Below are 23,060 nucleotides of genomic sequence, written 5' to 3'. Positions count from 1 at the left end.
GGATTTCCCATCATGATCTCATAACCCCCCCGTTTTTCTTTCTCCCAAAATTAACTCAAATCTACCGAAAAGCGGCGCCGTACATTTCCAGTAAAACGGTCCACTGGAGAGGCTGTTCTTCGAATCACATTCGGAGCTCCTATAGGATGTCACATTTGCATAACATCCTTCTGAAACAGCAGCTGGATTCCTCTTGTCCAATGAAACCCTCCGTGTGATGCTCTGCAGGCGCACTGAGGGCGCTCTTACTCTTCAGTCGGCGAGCCTCTCATAGAGGTGTGTGTGTGTGCGCGTACTACTACAGGGGGGGAGTTGTTCTTTAGTGTCTGCAAGAAGCGCCTTGGTGTCCAGAGGTCCGACTCTGGGGGGGGCCCTCCTGAAACTCTAAAAAGGAGGAGGAGAGAAGGAGGTCCGCTCTCCTCCCCTCTCCGCGGAAAGCCTGGAAGAATTGCGCTCCGTCGGTGCGCCCTGCCTGCCTGCTTGCCTGCCTGCCAGTCGGAGGATGGGGATTTTTTTCCATTCATCCACGTCCCCCTTTCCCCTCCTCCTCCTCCGCCTCCTCCTCTCAAACAAGCCAGTCGCTCTGTCAGTGCGCTGCGAGCATTAGGGCGAGTCAAACCGGTGGGATTTCTGAGGCGCACAGACGGACGAGATAACGCGCGGAGTGTGCCGTTTTTGGGTTTCTGCTCTCCAAGCGATGCGCTCCGTCGGGAAGACGTCCGTTTTCAGGCGGGACTGATGCCCACCGAGCCGCAGCTTTATTTTTCTTCATCACTTCACAAGTTTCTCGCCGGCCTGCGCGCGCGCGCGCGTGTGTGTGGCATCGTTACGAACGGACTCGCTCTTCTAGGTCTCGTGGCTTGTTCGTCTCGGTTTTTAAGCCTCTGAGTTCGCCGTCGGATTAATTTTCGGGTTGGATCTTGATTTTTTAAAAAGCGAAAACAGAGTGTGGATTTACAGCCTGTGCGTTTTCTGATACACGCACACCAAAAAAAAAAGAAAGGATTGTCCTGGACTCCCAGAGCATCAACACGTCTTTTTTTATGAGGATGGAGCTGTGGATACAAGTGGCATCATTCTTATTTTAAACATTTTCTCGGCTGTTTTTTTCCTTTCCTTTTATTTCTTATTTGGCACCGATCTCCTACATAAACGGACAATATTTTAACTGAGCTGAGACAGATATGCTGGGAGGTGAGAGAACAAGGTAATGGGAGAGAAATCAGACAGAGAGAGCCAAAGAGAACAAGGGAACGTTGTTCGACGGGGATAACAGACAATCAGGGCGCACAGGAGGAAAAAAAAAGGCTTGAGAATCTGCTCTCTGGAGGCGATAACCTGTTAAAATATCACATTCGGCGGAGATCTGTCTGAGCCCCGATGTTTTTGTCTTTGGAGCAACTGATTCTGTTGAGAAATTAACGGGGAAGTCGTGTGGGAATGGCTCTGAAATAGCGCGCAGAAGAACCTGCCGATTTGGAGACCAGGACGCACGGATTGAGCAAGTTTCCCCCTGCACATTTCAAGCTGATTTTTTTTTTCCAACACCGCGGATTCCATGTGGTTGTGTGTGGCTGGCCTGAAAACCCCACTTTAACTGTTTTCCACCTTTTAAATCCCGATCGGCTCATTGTTTTAAAGCGTCTGATTGCAAAAAAAAAAAAGAAAAGAAAAGCAGCTCCGCGACGCCCGTACGGCGACTATTTGCTGCTTTCTGTCAGATGGGGCCGCGCATGCTGGTTGTCAGGGTTGAGATGGCGTGTCGAAGGAGCGGGAATGGATTGTGGATCCTGCTGGTATTCCTACTGGATTTACTGGGGACGACGGCCAGCAACATGGAGCCCATCTACTGGAATTCCCTGAACGAAAGGTAAGACCACCGCAGAACTGTGCAGCAGGTCTGAGCTCGAAGTTTTCATTAAAAAAGAAAAAAAAAAAAGAAAAAGAAGAAGTTAATTCCTTCATAAAGCAAGTTGGAGTTTATGCAACTGGGCTACGAGGCGGATTTCACAGACTCCTGAGGAGATTACTAATGCAACATGACATGCACGGTAAAGTTGGAGAGCAGGCCTCCCTCACGCACAGCCTCTGTTGGGCTTAATTCGCCGCACAGTCCCTCCGTGATCAATTAAAGCATTAATAACTTTGCGTTTTCTTCCAAACGTCGCGCATAGGCGACGCGCTCACATCCATCGCTGGGAATCCGGTGGAAACGCAGAGGCGGCTCTAGAGAGCTGCCCAAGGGGGCCAAGCGCACCAAACGCAAGTTTTAAGCTTTTTTATTTAAAGCACGGAAACGTGAAATATTAACATGACTGCTGAAATGACACGAATATGTGGTTCTAATGTTAACTATAACATTTTATTTATCTTGATACAAAAAAAATAGAATTTAGTAGTTAATTTGGGTGTTTATTTTGCATAATATTTAATCCCTTTCTTTCCTTCGTGCTCTTTATTGAGGGTTCTCTTTGTGCTCGGAAGTCGAATTCCAGTTTCCAGAACGAAATACAACAGGAACTACTTTTAAAGTTGAAATTCTGACTGAAAAGTTTAGACGTCAGCTCTGAGTTCAGTATCCAAGATGGCTACCGTACACATAAAATGCAGGGAAACCGCACGTATAAACAGCTTTGCAGCACTTCAGGTTTATATTTAATCTTTGTCACACAAAGTGTACGGTCTCTTTCTGCAACATGCTCCTTTAGGGTTTGAACTTGTCAGACGGAGGGAAATATTGTCGTCTGCCTGCTCTGCTGCCGTGACTCACAAACCTGCTCCAATCAGGTGTGACGTCCTCCCCAGATCCAAGCTCCGACTTCTGAGACTAATCGGGCGCACACTTATAATGTGAAATGAGAATAACAAGCTGAGATTAGCTGGTTAATTAGTCAGGCTATCTGCTCTGATGGCCCCCTGCAGTCAGACCCACTGCTCCCTGTTATCCAGCTAGCTTTGAAAACAGTGTTTCCTTGATAAAATGGATTTTGTGGAGCTCTGTTAGTTGTTGTTTTTTTTACAACGTGACTGGCAGACATTTTTCTAAACAGCCAAATCTGTCTTTTATTTTATTTTTTTTGTAAGTGAGGGAAAAGTGTTGCAGCCTTCTCTCGGCCAGCAGGACGGTAGCAAGCAGCAACAGGTGGAGGTCGGCTGGGTTAGCGGCCTGAATATGTATATTGCTTTTTTTTAGTCAAAGCGTGTCAACACCAGAGCCACATTCACACAACGACACACAGGTTAGGGAGACGCTGCAATCCAACCCCCACAATCTGTGCCCAACCTTCGCTCTATGCAGCCGGAACGAACTCTGGTCACTTCGGCACCTCTTTTTTTTTATTCATTATTTTTTTTTGGCACTTTTGCTACCAGAATTTGCAACTGGAAGGACGCTTTGATGAAATCATTTCAAGACGTCGGGTTACCTTGAAGCACTCGGTCTCGTGCCTAGCCGCAGCAGAGCTCCTGTCGTTTTTATGTTCCTTTTTTTTTTTTTGGTGCAAGTGATGCAAAGCAAATAAAGCGATAAATAATAAGCATCGACACGCTGTAATCCCGGCTTTGTTGGTTTAGCAAACGTGTCCCAAAGTAGCGTGGAGAAGCCAAAAGGGACCGCAGTGCTGCAGCTCATCGTGGCTTTTCCTCTCCTCTTGAAAAACACATTACACATATAAGAGTGGCTGATGTTTCTCAGGGGGAGATTTACCGGGGGGGGGGGGGGCGATGATCCCCCTCCTGCTGCCATGTTGAAGCCACAGAAAAAGCTGTTGTATAATGTAATTGCTGCTGCTGGCTGACCTTTACTGAGGCCCAGGTTGACCGCCGGCGCGGCTCTCAAAACGGCATGTGCTGCTGCCCACTCAGGCCACTCGTGTTTGCATTCTTCATTTTTGATGCCCCCCCCACCCCCTCCTCTCTATCCTCTGGTGGAGGTGTCAGGCATTATAGACTGAGGAAATGCCATTTTAAACACCTCTCCTCTGTCCAGCATTAACGGGCGACACCACTTTCCTCCCAGCTCTGCCAATTTGTCTGAGTGTTGACTGGCTCTGAAAGGAGGAGGAGGTGGTGGTGGTGGTGGTGGTGGTGGGGGGGGGGCAGCTTGTATGGAGGTGAAATAGGGAATAAATTAAAGAACAGATATTTTCCAGCCTGATGAAAAGCTGCCAGCACGGAACGCCGGGTCTTGAATGGTTCCCGGTGAATGTGCCTACATTACACACCTCATTGTGAAAAGACAGCGGTGGCAAACCCCCAAAAACCAACCTCGGCTCACACACCCATGCCAGAGGCTTTTTTTTTTTTTGTTTCAGGGGGACTAACAGGTTTGCATGTGCTGTAGGCCACGGCCTGCCCCGAGCTTCCACCACCACCACCACCACCTCCTCCTCTCCTCGCAGAGGCGACCGTGCGTGGGCCCCCGCTGTGGAGTGAGGCACGGAGCCCGTTAATGAGGGCTTTTTTGTCAGCAGTGGGTGGATTCGCCCCGACGGGGGTGTGTAAGAGCTGGACACGGGAGGGTAATTTCCACCGAGGAAGCAAAAGAGCTTCGGCTTCTGCGGGGCCTTACAGGTGAATCCACGCCATTGTCTCCTAATGGAGTTTAGCGCTGGGTGGATGTCAGGGCTCAGCGGACGGGCCCCGGCTGGCAATTAGACGCCAGACTTCACAGTCATTCCTGCAGATTTACTCACTCATATATTCAAAGTACAAAGCCCATTGTATAGCATGGGGCTTATTCATGGAGCTTTACTATTCATAGTTAATCAGCTTAGTCATTCCGCGAGTTTATTTTCCTGGTGCCTTTACATACTTTTCATGTGCTTGTTTCTCCTTGCCTGCCTACTTGACAAGAGCTATACTTTAGTTTCGGCTAACCCCGGGGCGAAATTGCTTTTTTTGCTCAGGGCTGAAATATGTTGAGAGCCGCTGCTTGTTTAAATAGCGCGCATCTTCCGGCGATGAGCTCCCGGAGCCCGCACACATCTGTGTTTTTTTTTTTTTTTAGCCCTGAAATGAGGCGAAGAGCAGTAGCCTGTACCAGTCGGTGCGCCGGAGCGAGTGCATGCATGGTGCACACGTTGCCTGCAAAGCAAATGGACTGTCAGGTTGTTAACCCGCAGACCTGTTCTCAATGCACGGCTTTAAGGTGCAGACCGTCCACCTTCCATCTTTGTGCATCCTCAAAAGGCCTCCTGTGCTGCCTACATGCTCCCCCCCCTCATCTCTGTTCTCAGTCTTTTTTTTTTTTTTTGTTGTGCCTCCCTCTGTCAGTTTCCGTCTGTCTCTGTCTTTTCTTCGCTCTGTCACTCCCCTCCCTTCGGTGCAATGACCAGACGTAGCAAATTGGAAACATGTGTCACATCCAGCTACTAATTATGGCGCTGCAACAGCCAGTGATGCAAACAAAAAAAAAAAAAAAAACGTGTTAGGGATGAGAGAGGTGAGGTAGGGAAGAAAGCCATCTGTGGCTGTAATGCCTTTCTTCTGCAATTTATGATAAATAAATGTTTATATAAGTAATTAAAAACTGCTCCGGTTCAGTTCGTCCCTTTGCCAAGTTGCCGTTTCCTCGTAACCTTCTTTCATTAAATGTGTGTGCACTATCGGTGCATTTCCATTCCTTCCTACATAGATATTTTGATTAATTATGGGGACAAATATGCATGAAACTGTCTAAATTTTGCATATTATTATATATCATTGGATATTATTTCCCTAAGACTTGGTATTTCACCTCATTTCAATAAATTTTGGTGCTGATCCCATTTGGGCCACTTAGGTTCTGTAGAAATGCGGCAGATTATGACCTCTGATAACACCAAAAATAAGTCTGAAATGATGTGCTAATATTCAGAGTCGCATAATAAGCAGATTCTTGAGGAGGTAATACAGAATTGCTTCAAATCTTTGTTTGGTAATGTGGGTGAAAATCATTGCCAAGTTGGGAATCAATTGATGGATGGTCAATTAGGGCTGGGCGACATGGATCAAAAAGAATATTTTGATATTTCTAGGCTGAATCCTTATATACAATATTTATCTCGATATGGTTTTCTTCGCATACATAATTATATTTTAGAACTTTACCCCAAATCTCCTACAGGCACATTTTCTAACAAGCAGCTGTAGATAAATAAGAGAAACGGCTGAAAAATAACCTACTGGAACACATAAAAGAACAATTCTAGCGCAACACAGACCATGTCTACATAAACAATATAGTCTCATCTTATTTCTCGTTAAAAAAAATCTTGATATTTTTATTTAAATCTCAATATATTGCCAGGTCAATACAAAATGTCCAGTTGTAAGCAGCTCTCGTTAATACCAGGAAAGTTAAGTAACTTAACCATTATTTGTCATGACCTGAAGGGGTTGTAATGTAAATATTGTGGAGTTGGTATTTGTGCAATTATCCTCTGAAACAGTAGGTGTCACTGCTGAGAAATGTTGACACAGCTACGCAGCTGGAATGAGATCAGTAGATTTTATACAAGCTTAATAACACGGTTTTAAACCACCTGCATGTTGTGAAAACGTGGCTGAAAAGTAAAAGATTAAAAATCACAATATAATTCACAGAGTCATATAACATTTCCTTGCAGTTGACTATGAGCTAAGGCTAAAGTGGCTACTAACATCCCTAAATCAGAGTTGAGTTATTCCGGCGCTCATCTTTGTGTAATTCTCCTCCCAAACTGTAGGGGACACTGTTGATATATAATAATAATGAGATTATTAGATGTTGGGAGGGTTGCAGTTTGTTTCTATACACCCAAAATCCAGATATTTGCTTTACTTTATTGTGTTTTTAATTTGTTGTAAACTTTTGAAACAACCGTAGCTTTATGTTTTTTGTTAAGTCGAACAAATAAGTCGAACAAATAAACACTGAAACTGCTCTCCTGGTGGAGCAGTTCATCACTGTTGCAGTTTACAAGACAAAGCAATTTTAAAAGTCAATGTACTTTTACAGTTAATTTGCAGTCGCTATGACATTTAGGAGAAATAAAAGCATTTTTCTTTTTTTTGGTAACACAAACAAACCCAAAAGCGTCTCTTCTTGCTTAATAGCTTACCGCTATTTGTGTAATGGGACACAAAAGTCACAAAAACTGCTTTACATGCAGGAGGAATATGAAGTCTTGGTAACATTTTCGATAAGTGTGTCCTCTTTGTGTTTGTTTTGTTATGGAAACATATATAAAACCTGGTCTACCTGTTTAGTGTATTAGTACCTCCATTTTTGTTACCCAAATATCACAAAAATGCTGAATCACACAATGTCTTGAGCTAAAATGTAGCTGTAAAATACCCAGAAACAACAAGAAAATGTGTTTGAACAGATAAAGGTGAAAAGCCAACAATTTAAAGGTGTCTGTTGATTTGTAGATTTCATTGATTTGATTTGAAGCCTGACTTTTAAAGTCCTTTTTTTATGCTAAATCTGGACAGGGCATAGTTGCTAAACATGTCTAATCTTCATCTTTTTTGAGCTAGTTTAGGATTTCAAGTAGCCATAAGAAAGAAAGATGTTCATGGACATCCATTGCAACGGACGCCGTGACGTCAGCCTTTCGCGCACGGCATCATCCGCCAGGTCGATGGCGTCAGCCGTAAACTTTAGATTAGGGTCATAGAGTGCTGCATCCACCCTTTTATTGACCTCCCCTGAAATTACTGCAGCCTGACTGAAAGGAAAAGAGACAGAGGTGTTCAGGGGGAGGAACATAAACAGAGAAAAGGGAAAACAGAAGACAGAGCAGAGAGGAGGCGGAGACGGTCCTAACCCTGAGTAAATCAATAGCAGTTACGTCTCAAGTGCCAATACAGTTTCTGTTGAGGAAGAGGGAACTGAACCGGAACGATCACCTTGGGAAGACCCCCCCCCCCCCCCACCCTGTCCCCCCACCCCCCACCCAGACACCCGGAGCTCGGACATACATTATCCTTATCTCAGCATCTCCCATTATTGGTCTTACACGGCCATCCTAATGAAAGATCGAATCTTACATTACAGCTGGGGTGTTTGGGCAGGGTGTAGCGGTGGTGTAATGATGGAGCGTCGCTGAGGTAGAAGGTGACCCCCCCCCCCCCCCCCCACACACACACACACACACACACACACAGACGGAAAGCACACAGTGAATATGAGTAAAGTTCAAGAGAGTTTTGGCTTTCTCTGATCACAACCTTTGGACTTTTGCCATTTCTGGTCCTTTTTCCCAGTTTAATTCCAGCCTCTGCTCCCTCTTTTCGTTTCTCCCCCCTCTCTCTCTCTCTCTCTCTCTCTCTCTCCGTACTTTAGTAAACGGCTGTGGATTATTGTAAACGGTTGCCGAGGGTGGGCGTCTCCTTCGCTCAGTGCTTGCGGTAACTTGTAATACAACTATTACCCCTAAGATCCGCATTAAATTTTAATCTTCCCCCCACCACCACCACCCCACACACACACACATCCACTCACTTGCTTCTTAATAATTCATTAATCAGCGACTAATTGGCGCCATATAAAAGGCTAGATATAACTAGGCTAAATGTTTCAACTAAAAAGAGATAGGAAAGAAAGGAGGCGCTGGGAAATATGTTGGTGACGAGGGCATTTTGGGACCGAGCGCAGCCAGTGGAGGACGTATTAGTAGACCAAACTGGATCTCAGGTCCAAGGTGTGGTTTTTCCACGACCCGAAACTCCACGCCCGTTCTCGCCCGTGTGGAATCCACTCATCTTTGAATTATGCATGCATCCACACTTGTAAGTGACTAAGAATTGCCTGCAGCTTATCTCATTAGGCAATTTAATTAGACAACATCTACTTGGTAGTTTTTTTCTTTTCTTTTTTTTTTGTTGTTGGAAGCAAGAGAGTTGGGGGGGGGGGGGGGGAGGAAAGAACGGGTCTAAAATAATAAGAACCACATTGCCCGAGCTGCCTGTTAACCCAGACGCCTTCTCCCTCCTTTTCCCCCTCGTTTCCCTGTTGGTGAAAAAGAGGAGTGTGCGCGGGGTTTATGAGCTGAGAGCAACAGGAGCTGTGAAAAGAAGTTTCAGCTGATGTGGCAGGATAGAAAGGCCAGGGGGAAAGAAGGAGGAAAAAGGAGAGCGGCCAAGTCAAGCCAGAGGCTGAAATCCCTTGTTTTCACATTTCTCTGCTATTCTCTGGGCGTTGCGGGGCAGGCAGGACGGACAGGTATGCAACTTGTCGGGTGAAAATACACGTGAAAGAGACATATTCACCTCCTTCGCACATACCCTGGGTTGCAAAGATGCTTATATGCCATGAAGTTGCTTTCACACCATAAACTTTAATTTGCGTTAAAGAACAACAAGTTGTGCATAATTGTGTGTTCTTCTTCACAAAACGGCTTAAGCTTAGAATGGAGACAGGTGAACGTCGGTTTTCATGTCTTGCCACTGATTCCTAATTGGATTTAGGTCTGGACTTTGACTAGGCCACCCTAGCACACAGTATGCCAGCGCTGGCTGGATAGTGAACCTCCACCCCAGATACAAGAACCCCTACAGCCTTGTCAGGTTTTCTTCTGGGACATTTAGCCCCATCCATCCATCTTCTCATCAACTCTGACTAGTTTCCCAATCCCTACCTTAACAAAAGCGTCCCCAGTGCCTGATCTCGCCGCCGTATTAGTTCATGGTGTTTATTTCTACCAAATACTGGGCTTTGCATATAGGCTAAAACTTTCCTTTTAGTTTGGTCTCATATGTCTGGAGCACCTCCTTCTGTATTTTGGCTGTGCCGTTGGCATGGCTTGTTGTTTCTACTGTAAACATGCCCTCTTTACACCTTTGTGTTAGCCCTCTTTTAGTGAAGGCGAAGTCAACAGATCCGTCCGCCTGAACCGCGGATCTCAGCAGATTTGCTTATTAGACGGTTTCTAAACAAAGTTGGTTGCAGTAGATTTTATTTTGCAGGTCTCAGAGTAAAGGAGGCTTGATAAAACAGATTTTTACCACTTGTTATTTTTTTTTGCTACTTCCACAATCACGCGGCACTTTTGTTTTGGTCTGTCGCGCCAAAAGCCAAAATCATATACGCCGAACCTTTTAACGGCCAGCATGGGGGCTCTGCCTCCGCGTCGTCTCTGCGGAAGTGGTCTTTTTTAGCTGCATGTCCAAGCACGAATTAAGCTCGCTTGGGGATGGATACTAAACAAGGTACAGCTGATGTAAACACACACACACACACACACTCACACACGCAGGGGCGAGCTTATTGGCACCCGTCACGGATTGTTGTTCCAGGAGGAATTCATTCATTATTTTATCGCTCGATTATAGGTTTATTTGGCCGGGGCGGCGCACATTCATCAACATCATAACAGCTATAAAGCTCTCTTGTAAATATGCTGGGGTTGGCTCAAGAACTAATTTACTCCCTTGCTCCCCCCGCACCCCCGCTGTTAACTTCAGAAATGACTTTGGGATTTTGGTAATTGTTAAAAGTGCTGATGTTCAGGATGCGGCAGATTACACGCGCACGGCTGGCGGAGCTCGTTCAAAGTGTTGAACTCTGTGCAGGAACAAGTAACTTCTTTCTTCTTTCTTCCTCTTCCTCTTCTTCTTCTCACCCCCCACCGGAAACACGGGCACAGAAACAACACGGGCTTTACACGGGGGTTGGGGCGGGCGCAGTAATCCAGGCCATAGGTCTGCGGGGGTCACATGTGTCCCAGCATCACTGGGCAGATTGCCCTGCGTGTCTGAACTTGGAGCCCCTCGTACGCGCAGGCCTCTCATTAGCTTGCTTCGCAGCACGCTCTGCCTAAGCAGGATCATCCAATCCTCCTGGCAGCGTTCGGACCGGGCCGGGTCAATCCTCGTCCCCTCTGGGGGGGGGGGGCACACAGATTTCCACTGGTGGGCTTGCTGTATAAGCGTGTGGATGCAGGACAGCGGTTCCAACCGGCCTCCGTCTCATTGTTTGTTCCCTCCTCCTCCTCCTCCCCTCCGCTCTTTTTAACCTCCACCTCCATCCGTGCGCTCGTTCCTTATTTGCTCCTCGGCTCAGTTTGCTGTTTTTGCTCGTATCCCCCCCCCCATGTTGAATCTGGCTCGCGTTGCAGCGACGTCTCTGGCACCGCTCCAAATCAGCAGCACCTCAGCGGAAGGACGTTTATTGTTAATTAGTGCTTACGGATTCTCGTGTGCCGGCAGGTGCGTGTTTGCACGAGGAACGCCGGCCCGGGTGTGAAGATTTTACGAGCTCTGAGGTGTTTTGGTAGCGCGACACACGCACACAACTTCCTTATCTGGCGGTTTCCGCTGCTATCAAGTGCTGGAGTCTTGTTTTGATTGCGTAGGAAGATCAGTTCGACCTGCTTTCAGCTTGTTTTCCAGAAGTGTCTAACAGCAGAAGTGTGCAGAGGTCTCGTGTTGTTCCGTTTCATGCTCATACCAGGCAACTCGGCAAAGAAACCAATTTTAAAGTGGATCTTTAGCCACTTTGCCCGCCGTCTGTGACAAAGGCACAATTTGTTTCAGCTGCTTGAGTTGAATCCATTAAAAAAAAACAACCCAAAGCCATCTTACTTTGAAGCACGGAGAACAGTCTTTAAGCGACAAAAAGGGGATTCTCAGAGACGTATTTGCTGAAAGCTTAGAATATACTCAATGGTGAACTGAAGGATGACGCATCTCTGCGGTTTTATGTCAAGTCTGAATATTTTCAAAGTTTTTTTGAAGGCCTGCCATGTTATTTTCGTCCAGTTGGCACAGTGCAAGACATGAACTGACAATGAATTAAAAAGTATCCAAAGTCATTTTTTTTTTTGTATAGTTGGTTATTCTTGTGCTCAGTTCTTTCCATTTCTGTAAGTCTGAGACCCGTGGTTCTCTCCTGGAGGCCAAAACAGAAGAGCATCTAGGAGCTTTGTTGAAAAGTGATGCAGTCGAAGATGATTTATTAAAGCAGAAACAGATTGGGGCCTCGTCGTCTGTAATGCAAGCGCTGCTCTGATCCGTTGTGGTAAAGAAGAAGTTGAGACCAAAAAAAAAAAAAAAAAACAAGTCCGTTTGTGTTCCTTCACTTTTGGTCTTCAGATATAAAAGTTGACCAAAAGAAAGGGAACCCTCATACAGTACGGTGAAACGGGCTTCCCCAGTAGTGTGGCCGGACTCAGGTGTGGGGAGCATTGTCGTCTAGGGGGGAATCTTGGATTAGAGAAGCTGTTCTTCTGCATTGAAGAGAGGTGGTTCTGACATCAGGTCAGTCTAAAGGGCGCTTTTGACGGCGCTTCTAAACAGAAGGAGAGCCCAGGGAAGACCAAGAGCACATTGGAGGAACTACACCGTCTGTCTGACCAAGGAACACGTTGGCGATCCTTCAAGATATGTTGAAAAGAGGTGTTGGGGAGTGGGATGTCTTGGTTTACCATCCTGATGGATGGATGGATGGATGGATGGATGGATGGATGGATGGATGGATGGATTCACTCTGCCACACTCCCATATCTTTGGTAGAACTGTGTGCACCCGTTGTCTCATTGTTGTCCTGTGATGGCACTGGTCACCTTTCAAGAGTCTCTCACCATTGACCGCTGGGTAAAGACACCAGACACCCACACTGCTGCCATCCTAAATTAAAGATTAAATGAAATGTTTTGCACACTACTTTATGCAGCAGCCCCAGTGCAGTCAACACCTACTGGTAAATTATTGAAAAACGTGTCGACAACAAGTTGAGCCACTCTCATCACAACTTTAAATCACTTTGTTGCACCATTGTTATCCCTTAATTGACTCGTTAGAGCAATACCTTTTTAAAGTGCCTTTGTACCTGTTCCCCCCCCAGGCAACATGATGTGTGAGTCCCTATTTGCATTGCCCAGAATCCAGTTATGTGGAAATGTTAAAATGCAAAGCTAGAGACAAGCGTTTTTGTGCTCTTATCAAGCATGTGGTTCCTTGTTTCTGCCAGAGCTCATCCCCGTTGTCGGTCTTTACATCCCATCACTTTCATCAACAGCAGAACTCCATCAGCCCCTTCTCTCCGTCTGCCAACGCACGTCAACGCGGAGCGGCGATTGGACACGGGCCCGAAAAGCTCTCCTAGCTGAATGCTAAGGAGGGAGCATGTGTGTGTGTGTGTGTGTGTGTGTCTGCACAAGAGAGACAAATGAGCCGGTTTACTGGTGGACAGCTGTGCCGTGTCACAGCTGAAGTTTTGGCAAACATCTTCGACCGATATGAGCAGAAGGGCAAAAAATGGAAGGAGCAGGGGCGCTGCCGGGGCAAGACGAGGAGCCGATAGCGGAGAGCAAGAGAGCTGACAGGCTTCGGAGAAGGGAACAAAAAAGCGGAACAAAGAAGCAAGGGAGGGTGACTGAAGGAGAGAGATTGATGGTTTGGGAGGCCGTCCGGGTCTCACAAAGCTACTGGCTGAGGGGAACGCGGCTCAGACAGGGAGAGTGACTGATGATCGCTAGGTCACCACCATGACTAGCTGCTTCCTGCTCAACTACGACCGAGCTGGCCCCTCGTTCCTCATTACTGACAAGTTCCATAATATTTAGTCCCTGTGAAGTCCAGCGTGAAACCCGGTAAGCTTTGAGAGAATTTACTGACTTTCAGGGCCGGATGGGCTCTTTGATCAACTTATCAAAGAGCAATTGAGAGGTTAGCCTTTTCACCCGCTCGATTCGCCCAGTCGATTAATGTTCGTGTGATAAGATGATACACTGCAAACACATACTGCAGTTTAAAGAGCTTCTCTGACGACAGGATCAGCACAGGCTTATATGAATGCAATGATATTCAGTCATATAGTCCACTGTTACACCTCAGAGGCCATTTTGAAGTCCCCAAAGTCTCAACAAAAAGCCTTTATCGTTATTGTAACGTGGTAAGTAAGTACTAGCCTCGTGAGACCATCCTGATCTCGCGAGCTTTCAAGGTTTCACTCGCAGATCAGTCTGGCTACTTTCTGTTAAAGAAAATTTGGAGCAGTTCACCAAACGAACGTCCAATCAGCGTTGGCTTTGAGGCGGGTTGAGGTGTGACACAAGGAGAAGCGCGACAGTTCAGTCTAAAGAACATGGCGGCTTCAGCCGCTGAAACTAGCGTTAGCGCGGCTATCGAGCAAGTTTTATCGGAATTACAGAGTATTTCTTCACTGAAAGAAGAGCAAAACACTGCTCTGGAGGTTTTCTCAGAGGAAAAGATGTTTTTGCTCTTCTCCCGACTGGTTTCGGCAAGAGCTTGTGGTTGTGTTTTCGTCGTCGCTGTTAGTACGTCATATGCTTCGTTGATCTGATTGGTTTATTTGGCCCGTCTATCACCAACATAGGCCAATCAGCTAACCAGTATTTACGCCCCTTCCCAAAATTACTTCAACGGAAAGTTTCCAGATGGATATACGGAGCAAATCCATCTGGCGGAGTCAGATGGATGTAAGTACAACATTTGGGATTTTTGATAGTTATCAGATCCTTATGGGTGCTTGCCTTATTTTTAATGTTTTAAATGGATTTGCTTCTGCTGCTTTCATGTATTTAGTAAGCAAAGACGAACAAACCAAACGTAAGTAATAGAGTAAGCAGAAGCACATTGACCAAAGGATGTTGTCATGTACAGCGGCGCAGGACTAAATATGGCCAAATGGTGGCGCCCATCAGAGGCACGCAGTCGTGGCTGAAAACTAACCAGAGGTGCACTCATGTGTAGATTACTTTGTCTACTTGTTAGGGCGTCCTATCTTTATTGTAACTTCATGTTTTTTTTGTGTTATGTGTTGTATAGGTGATGTTTGTATCATTCCCTGCTCTTTGTTTTGTGGACATATTGACATCGATGCTTACTGCTGACATGTTGATCAATATGCATTGTCCTAATTTCACAAAATAAATAAATAATCAACAACCGGGAGGCAGTTTGTATGATGCGGAGAGGCGGTGATGCTGACAGTTGCCTCCTACCAGAACAATGCGTTGATGGACTTCATTAGCCTAAAGCCAAATCAATCCCTTTCACAGGAAAGCTGCTCTTACACTCTATAATCAATTTTTGGAGTTCACTTTAGTTCAGGATGAAGTCTTGTAATTAGCATTTTTCATGTTTTTTTTTTCTTCTCTGCAGTTTACTGACAGAGGTATTGCAACTGGGACAGAATTACCAAAGCCAAGAAAAAAAACATTTCTGAACAATTCAGAAACTTGAGCTCGATTCTTGTTCTTGTTCGGCTTGATTCAATATTATCCCATCGAATTGTTGTAGAGTACCAGAGTTCTCACCCTTTGACATTCTCTGTGCTGAGATTACAAAACTACACGTTTACCAGCCTCCTTTTCCTTTTATCATAACCTATATGGAACACTGTCTTACAAAGTCATTGCAGGAAGGGCAAAAAAATAAAATAAAAAAAGAAAGCAATGGTGCCCAGCCTATGGTTGCATTTGGATGTGATGAACTGGTTACAGGTGGAGCCTACTTTACATAACCCGATTTGAATTTGTATTTTTGGCATGAGAGGCTGTTATCCTGAGATTTGCAAAAAACACAAAGAGCCACAAAAAGTAAGCACACATGAATCACCCAGCCTGCGAGCAGCGCGTTAACAAAGCAGAACAACTACTCACTGCTCGGCTCCAGAACATTACTCAGAATGCGTGTGTTTGTGTGTTCGCCGGGTCCTTCGGCTGAATAGTAGCCGTCTGGTTTCTTGTGCGAGACCTATTACTCCCCGGGACTCCCAAGCACCTCAGCTTTAACATAATCTTTACCATTGACTCACAATGGGTCAGGGATGATCCCCGTGCTAAGAAGCTTTAAGGGGAAATGCTGTATGGGTCTGGTCTGCCCTGCGTTAATAACAAGCAGTCCTGTTGAAACTTGGCTTTCTAATAAACCAACACATTTATCAGCCCTTATAAGCAAAACGCTTTGGTCCCTACTTTAGATCTTTTGCAATATTCTCCATGCTGCTCTCCCAGCACACTGATTATTTTCGCAGACTTCACACTCTCCTTTCCTTACTAGCTTGATTGTGCACACGTATGCATAGTTTAATTAGGAGTTAAAAGACTGTACAGTGAGTGTTAGGCATCTGGCTTCGTCATTAGCCCATCATTGTTATAGACTTTGGAGTGACTGACCTTGGCATGCTTTAAGGGGGGAAATTCATACCTCACTTTCTTGTTCCTGGATAAGGCCTAATTTAAGTGGAGCTGACATAAAAAGATGGAAGTTTGTGATGGAAATTTAAGATTGAGAATTAACTCTTGAGAGATTTTGGTCTTTGTTTTAGAAAATTCTAGCCACAACTGAGAGTTGTTTATATATCTAAGCTTGTAGGAATCCTTTCCTGAAATTTAGGCAAGCGTTACCATGTGTTTATTTGAAAAACACATTTTTCTTCCAACGTTTTGAGAAGAAAATAGTTTAAAATGTGGTCAATGTTATAAGAAACCCATGTACAGGGCCGTCCTCATTGTGGCTATGCAAGGTCAGTCATTCTCCTTGTTTAGCCGACAAGATGCTTTGAAAATGTGACACTTATAATCCATATACTCAGAGAAGATGAAAATCCGCCTTGCTTAGCTTATTTGGTTAAATGCAACAGCTTCTTAACCACATTTAAACTGAATGCCTATACACATTTTCGTGTACAGCTTTAATTTTCAACTAATTATACACATTTTCTAAATGTCTTATCTATCTCTTTTCAATAAAATCACAGGCTTTACTTAACTTTAACAATTCATGTCTGACTGCTACTAAGCTTATAGCTTAGCATCAGAACTAGAAGCTTGGGCGAGCAACGAGCCAAATCTGTCCCTAAATTACAACCAAAAGGTCAAAAAATGTGGACGTAAGCATTCACGTAGTAAGACTGCAGGTGCCAGTAGGCTATAATGAAAGCTTCTATATACCAGTATGATAGTATTAATAGAATGGGACGACTTTATGACTTTAGGTGAAAGTAAAAGATATCAGTTTTGACAATTAGTTTCAAGTGCAAGAAGTACAGACATGTCAGACATGTGTCCATACTTTAAAACAGCTATTTTATAAATTATTTAGACTGAAATTATTCATATAAGTTTCTGTACCTTAGAGAAGTATTTTTGGAGGCGACAACAATCACTGCAGCTGATCAAAAAAAAAAGAAAAAAAGAAAAAAGAAATTTCCCTACATTAGGGTGACCAAACATCCCTGATTTCCGGGTAGCTGTAGTTCCTCGTTTTGGACCACCCGTCCCAGACAAAAGCTGTCCCCAGAAACTTCCCCGTTTTTACTGTTTTATGAAAAAGTAAAAAAAGAGCTATTAAGGGCGGCCAAGTCGTTTACCGTCAGTGCTATATCCGCCCCTGATAACAAAATTTTACAATTACGAGCCGGAGATGTCTCCGGTATTCGTTTCTGAAATCTGGTCACATGTCTACTTTTCCAGCTACCTTTAGCTGCTGTGTTCAGCTATTTTTTGTTCAGTATGCTAATATTGCTTGTACCTTCACTAAAAGGGTGAGCCATCAGTGTATTTGATCAATTGGAACAGTTTCTTGTCATTATTCATGTTATGGCTACTGAGTTTTAGCTTGATTGCTATAGCTAGCTTAGCTTCTGTTAAGCTAGCTGTTTCAGAGGGTCATATAGCTTGTCACTGAAATCACTTCAACTTTTAACATTTTTTTTTAAATTTCTGTTTAAAACCTTTTTTATATTTTCATTTACTGGCTTGTTGACCACTACAGTATAGCAAAACTTTTTGGCTACTTAATGCTAAGATATAGCAGGTAAAGAACAGAATAAAGATGTGACGCCAAGCTTTACTGTTAAATAACATTAGCTACGATTAAGACAGCATAGCAACATGCTGTTATCTTTTCAAACATAGCAACGTAAACATTTTGCTGATTTACCCTATGAAGCACTTTCTTTCAATTATTGGCTTTTATACCACCAGTAAACAAAACATGGTGAGAGAAAAATGTTCAAATATTGTGAAAATGTGAATCAAACAATTTTAGCAATAGACGACTGCCTGTTTATCTACATTTAAGGCAGCATAGTTATGTGTAGGCTGTAACTATTTCATACAGTTGGCCACTGAAATCCCTTTCAACTACTTATTTTCGCTGTTCGCTGTTATAAACATTTAAATTAGTTTTTCTTAAAAAAGAAATACTGGCTTGGATGCCACAAGTAGCAAAACAGTTGTTAGCAAATGCTAAAATAAAGGAACAAAGTGATAGAAGCAGAATTAGGTTCAAGTCTGGCTTCTTAGACTCTAGTTAAACAGGATTTATAGCATTTCTTTTTTCTTTTTTTCAAATAGTGTTTTGTTGACCTCACTAGGAAATGCTAAAACAAAGCAGCCAAGTGACAAGCAGGGAACAATGATTTGTTTTTAGGTTTCTGGTTAAATAAGATAGCAACTGTATCCCCTTGTATATTGGGATGTTTATTCAGCTTTTGGCTTTGTGCTTTAACAAAAAAAAAAAAAAAGTTGCTTTGTTTTGTTCCCCTTAAAGCTAAACAGCCCTGAGAGCCTCGTTGTTTTCTTAGACCGAACAAGTTATGTTCAGTCATGGGTTCCAGACATGCTGTGGATAAACTCAAGAATGCACAGTTGTCACACTAAAACAACTAAAACAAAATGGCTGTTAAACTAAAATAACTTCCCACCGCCCGAACAGGAGACGTTTTTCAGTTATTTGTATGTGTTTCCAGCTGAAGCAGTGATTTAAGAGCCCGTACCGAAGCAAACCAGCCCACTGCCTGCACATGGCAGCCTTTTTTTTTTCTCCCGCTATAAGGCCTCTACGTTTGTACTTTGTTGTTGTGGATATGCAACTCTAATAGGATCCATCTTGTAAAGAGAGAGCAATAGTGAAATGGATTGCTGTTGATGTTTCCACGTCCCATCATCTGATATCCCGGCTCTGGGTATAATATAATGTGCGACTCTGTGTGTGTGTGCGCTTGAAGTGACAAAGCAGCTTTCAAGCGGTTCTGGTCTCCTCTACTCTGTCTCTCTTTCGTCCTTTGTCCTCGAGTCTCCCAGTGAATGTTAACACACACCAGGCGTTCGTATAGACACCGACATACGCACTGGCGGGCGATGGCAGTGCGCGCCAGTGGATGGGGGCCTTGTACATATTCACGCACGCGCACACTCGTGCATGCACAGATGAAAAATGTTATTGCTTCCAGCGCTGGAGAAAGTCCAAGTGGAGGGGTTTGAATTTCCTCTGAGGTACCCTCCTCCTTCTCTTCATCAGCGGCGTACCCCCTCACTCCCTTCTCCTTCTCCTTCTTCTTCTTCTTCTTCTTCTCCTCCTCCGTCTCCCCTTCTCCCGCTTCTCTGTTGCTCCCCGTGAACAAAAGAGCTCCCTTCCTCGAGCTTTCCACTGAAAGCCCTCACACACACTCGACTCGCCGGCTTCACACTCTCCCACACGCACTCTTATTCCTCTCGTCGTCTGCAAAAACCCAGTCCACTTCTCTGCGCTAATCCCCCTTTCATTTCCTTTGTCTTTTCGCTTGCCGCTCTCTCTCTCTCTCTCTCCCACTGCCTGACTCACTCACCAGTGTAAGTTTCCTTCCCCGCATATCCAAGCCGTTATCATGTTACAGCTGGTTGGCAGACAGTAAAATGTATTCCTTCATTTTTTTTTTTTAAATAAATTGCTCTCATCTCCTCCCTTTTTTCCCTCCCCACCACCATCCAACAGCTTCTTTTGTTACGCGTCTTCTTTGTGGGTGGTTCCTGATCTGGAGTCTCTGTTTCTTCTCATTTGCTCATCACTGTCCAGCAGTAAATGGGACCTTCAGGAGAGGAGGCAGAATGAATGATCGTGATTGCCTATCACCGTGGTGTCAAAGTAATTTGGGAGGGACTGTCGGCACACACACACATGAAAAGGGAAACCCTCCCCTTTCGAATATTCTGACAATCAGGAAGCCGTTCCCTCATTAGCTGACCTCCCTTCCTGAAGGTTTTCCTCCTCTGCATCAATTTGACTCTCTTTTATAGGGCAGCTGTGTTGCAGGTTCCTAACCACAGGAAGGGGGAGGAAGAAAACAGATGCAGCGCCCTCTTTTCTTTTTTATCGTTCTTTCACTTCATTCCCAGAAAGCTTAGTCAGAAAAGTGTTGATTGCAAAAAAAAAAAAAAAAAAAAAGTAGGGACTTGGGACTAAAGTCTTCAGTTCTTTGGGTTTTAGTTAGAGGGGGAGTGGCAAGGCTGTGGATCTGAAAAAAGTCACGCACCTCTTTTAATATTCCTGGTTTTTGTGACATAAAAGAATAAAACCACGGTAAATAATATTGTTACTCTTGGTTTGTTTGTTTTTCTGTCAAGTTTCGCCTTCGAACTGCCAGAAAGCAGAGGATGAAGTAGGACTGTAGCGTTACAATCACAGCATACAGCCAAACCCACGCAGAGGAAGGGTTCACACAGAGTAAAATTAAAGTTTTAGAATGGCCAGAGTCCAGATCTACTAAATTAAGACAGAAGATCCGTGAAGCCCCTGAGAGAGTTGCGGACAAGAGTCCTCATAATCTGATGGATATGGAGAGTTTTTGCAATCTACATCAGAAAAAATGTTATTAGGGGACGTGATTCTGATCAGCTCCTTCAGAAGAAGACCGAATGCAAAGGGTGCCTCTAGATAGCAAGTTCCTCTAACCAATTTGTTTGAATTATGCAGCAGAAATTAGATTATTGGTGGAAAAAGTTTTTGAAATCATGCACTGGTCTAATTCCTTTAAATCGCAAAAAAAACCCCGCTCTCTTATCACGGCTCTGTACACTTTCAAGACCTGCTCTTTGTGTTTGCATTCCTCTGTGTATGAGATGCTTATCGCCGTCGCACAGCACCGATAACCCTTAGCCTGTCTCAGTTTCTGCCCACTCCTCTGTGTGTGTGTGTGTGTGTGTGTTTGTTTGTGTGTGTGTGTGTGTGTTTGTGTGTGTTTGTGTGCGTCTGCTATGCCCACTTTGCACTTCTTCTGTAAAGCCAGTGGTCCCGGTTAGGCCGGGGTCCCATCTGGAGCCCAAGTGGCTGGGTGGCCGTTGCATGTGTGCACGCTTCTCTTCTGTTTGTGTACACAGCTGAAACGCTGCAGCGAGTCAAGTCTCCGAGGTGTGTTCTGGCACATTATCTGATTTTTTTTTTTCCCGAAGCTTTAATGCAGCTGCTGAAGAGCAGCCAAAAAAAAAAAAAAAAAAAAAGAAAGGAAAAAAGCGACTGCTTCTATCGGGTGTAAGTGCTGTAATTTAACTGCGTTTTCAATGCTATCTCTTTTAAATCAACACCTCAGCTTTCTGCTTATGGTTTAACTTAAATGAATCTTTTTTTTTTGTGTGTGCGTGTGTGTGTGACTTAATTACAACTTTACTTACAGAACAAAAGAATAGACTCAAGGACTTTTTTTTAAGTGCCCGTGCATCGCAGAAGGGAGGGAGTTTAATTCGGCTGCTTGTGAGCTGCTGTGTGGATGTCAGGCATGCGTCATGCGTGGGCGCCTGCGCTTGTGTACATGCCCTGCGTAGGATTGTGCACTCCCCTCCCCGGCTGCTTACCCACCCCTACCTACAACACAATCATGCGAGAGAAAGTAAGGATTTCTTTCTTTCTTTTTTTTTTTTTTTTAAGGGTGGAAGTAACAAAAAAAAAAATAACAGGTCTGTTGTACCACTTGACCCTGTAGAGAAGGAGGTGATGAGGTGGTGATGATTGGGTGATGGTGATGGTGGTGGTGAGGGGGGGTGAACTGTGGGAAAGATAATCCGCCCCAGTCATGGTGCCCCCCCCCCATCCCACCCCATGTGCTCTGGCTCTACCGTGGCACACTTGGCCATCAATCACTCAACAAAGCTGTCTGTAAGGGGATTATGAACCCTGTGGACGCCCCCTCCTCTTCCTCACCCATCTTTTTTTTTTTTTCCTCCCTCGCCCACTACCACAGCTCATGTCCTGCCCCTGTTTTCTGCCTTTAAACTTGTCCGCCCTCGTCCACCGTCCTCTCTCGAGAAACTGTGTCTGGCACTGATTTTTCCTCCCCGGTTTATCTTGGGCTTTCCATTCGTCCCCTCTGTGTCCGCTCTTTCTAAAGCCCTACCTGCTCTTTCTTTATCTCTTCTCCCCACCTGGGCATTATTCCTCACCTTGACAAGTGACAGGTGTTTGTTTAGTAGGTGACAGGTGTCACAGGCTGGTGGCTGCAGAATTTAGGCATTCAACTCCTCATTTAAGCACAGACAATTCAAGTCATTTGCATATTTTCAGATGTAAATTTTTATTTTAAATGGTTAAACACAGCTACGCAGGGATAAAAATGATCAAGTTTGCGTTATTTTGCATAACCCACTTCTGGTTCAAATATTGACCAATCCGTTTCTGGGTGGACTGTCGGCAAACTGTGATAAAGTGACAACAGAGCCCACTAACAAAGGCAAAACAAATATTTCTGCCAAAGGATTGCACTTTTCTTTGTTCTTTCTGTTTTTTAATACTTTTTTCTGTGCAGCCAAAAATGTTTATTTATTTATATTAGTTTAGTTTTTATAGATTAGTTGGGATTCTGTACACAAATTACCCAAATGTTTCTTAAGAGATAACAGACTTTGCTTTGCTTTAATTTTTAAATAAATATAGGCTGATGGAGCATTCTACTTGTTATTTTTATTTTTAGTTTGAACAAAGCACCAGTCTCTTACTTGGCTGATTCTTTATTTAAAAGACAGAACCCAAAGAACAAAATGCTACAAAAACTAGTTAATGTTTTTTTTTTTTTTCTGGCACATAAGGGACAAAAATAAATAAAGAAATATAGGAACAAGCTAGCATGTTGTGCATTTAGTATGACGAGCTAGCTTGTTCCATCCCCAGCTAGCTAGTACTAGCTGTTATTTTTAAGTGAGCAAAGTTGCTATCTGTACTCGAATAAATAAATAGTAAAAAAAAATAGTGTATTCTTTAACCCAGATGTTGGATTTATGCCATTGGGACAGACATGAGGTTGTTTTAACTAAACGCTACGTTAAACATAGAATTAGCCATTAGCCATTTTAAACAAAACAATGACCTGGTCAGAC

At 44.2% G+C, this 23,060-nt stretch overlaps 1 protein-coding gene across 1 annotated transcript in view; it reads left to right on the top strand.

Annotated features, from left to right (window-relative positions):
* Nucleotides 1-306: 306 nt before the first annotated feature.
* The window catches only part of efnb3b (ephrin-B3b), a 133,672-nt gene continuing 110,918 nt past the window's right edge, over nucleotides 307-23,060 (top strand). The window contains exon 1 of the mRNA XM_036146630.1: nucleotides 307-1,870. Within this exon, the coding sequence (XP_036002523.1) occupies nucleotides 1,722-1,870 (149 nt within the window). The 5' untranslated portion in view covers nucleotides 307-1,721. The remainder of the gene's footprint in view (nucleotides 1,871-23,060) is intronic.

This window comes from Fundulus heteroclitus, chromosome 14 (assembly GCF_011125445.2).
Source record: "Fundulus heteroclitus isolate FHET01 chromosome 14, MU-UCD_Fhet_4.1, whole genome shotgun sequence".
NCBI lineage: Eukaryota > Metazoa > Chordata > Actinopteri > Cyprinodontiformes > Fundulidae > Fundulus > Fundulus heteroclitus.
The sequence above is the reverse complement of the archived record's forward strand: the minus strand, read 5'-3'. Positions and strand labels throughout refer to the sequence as shown.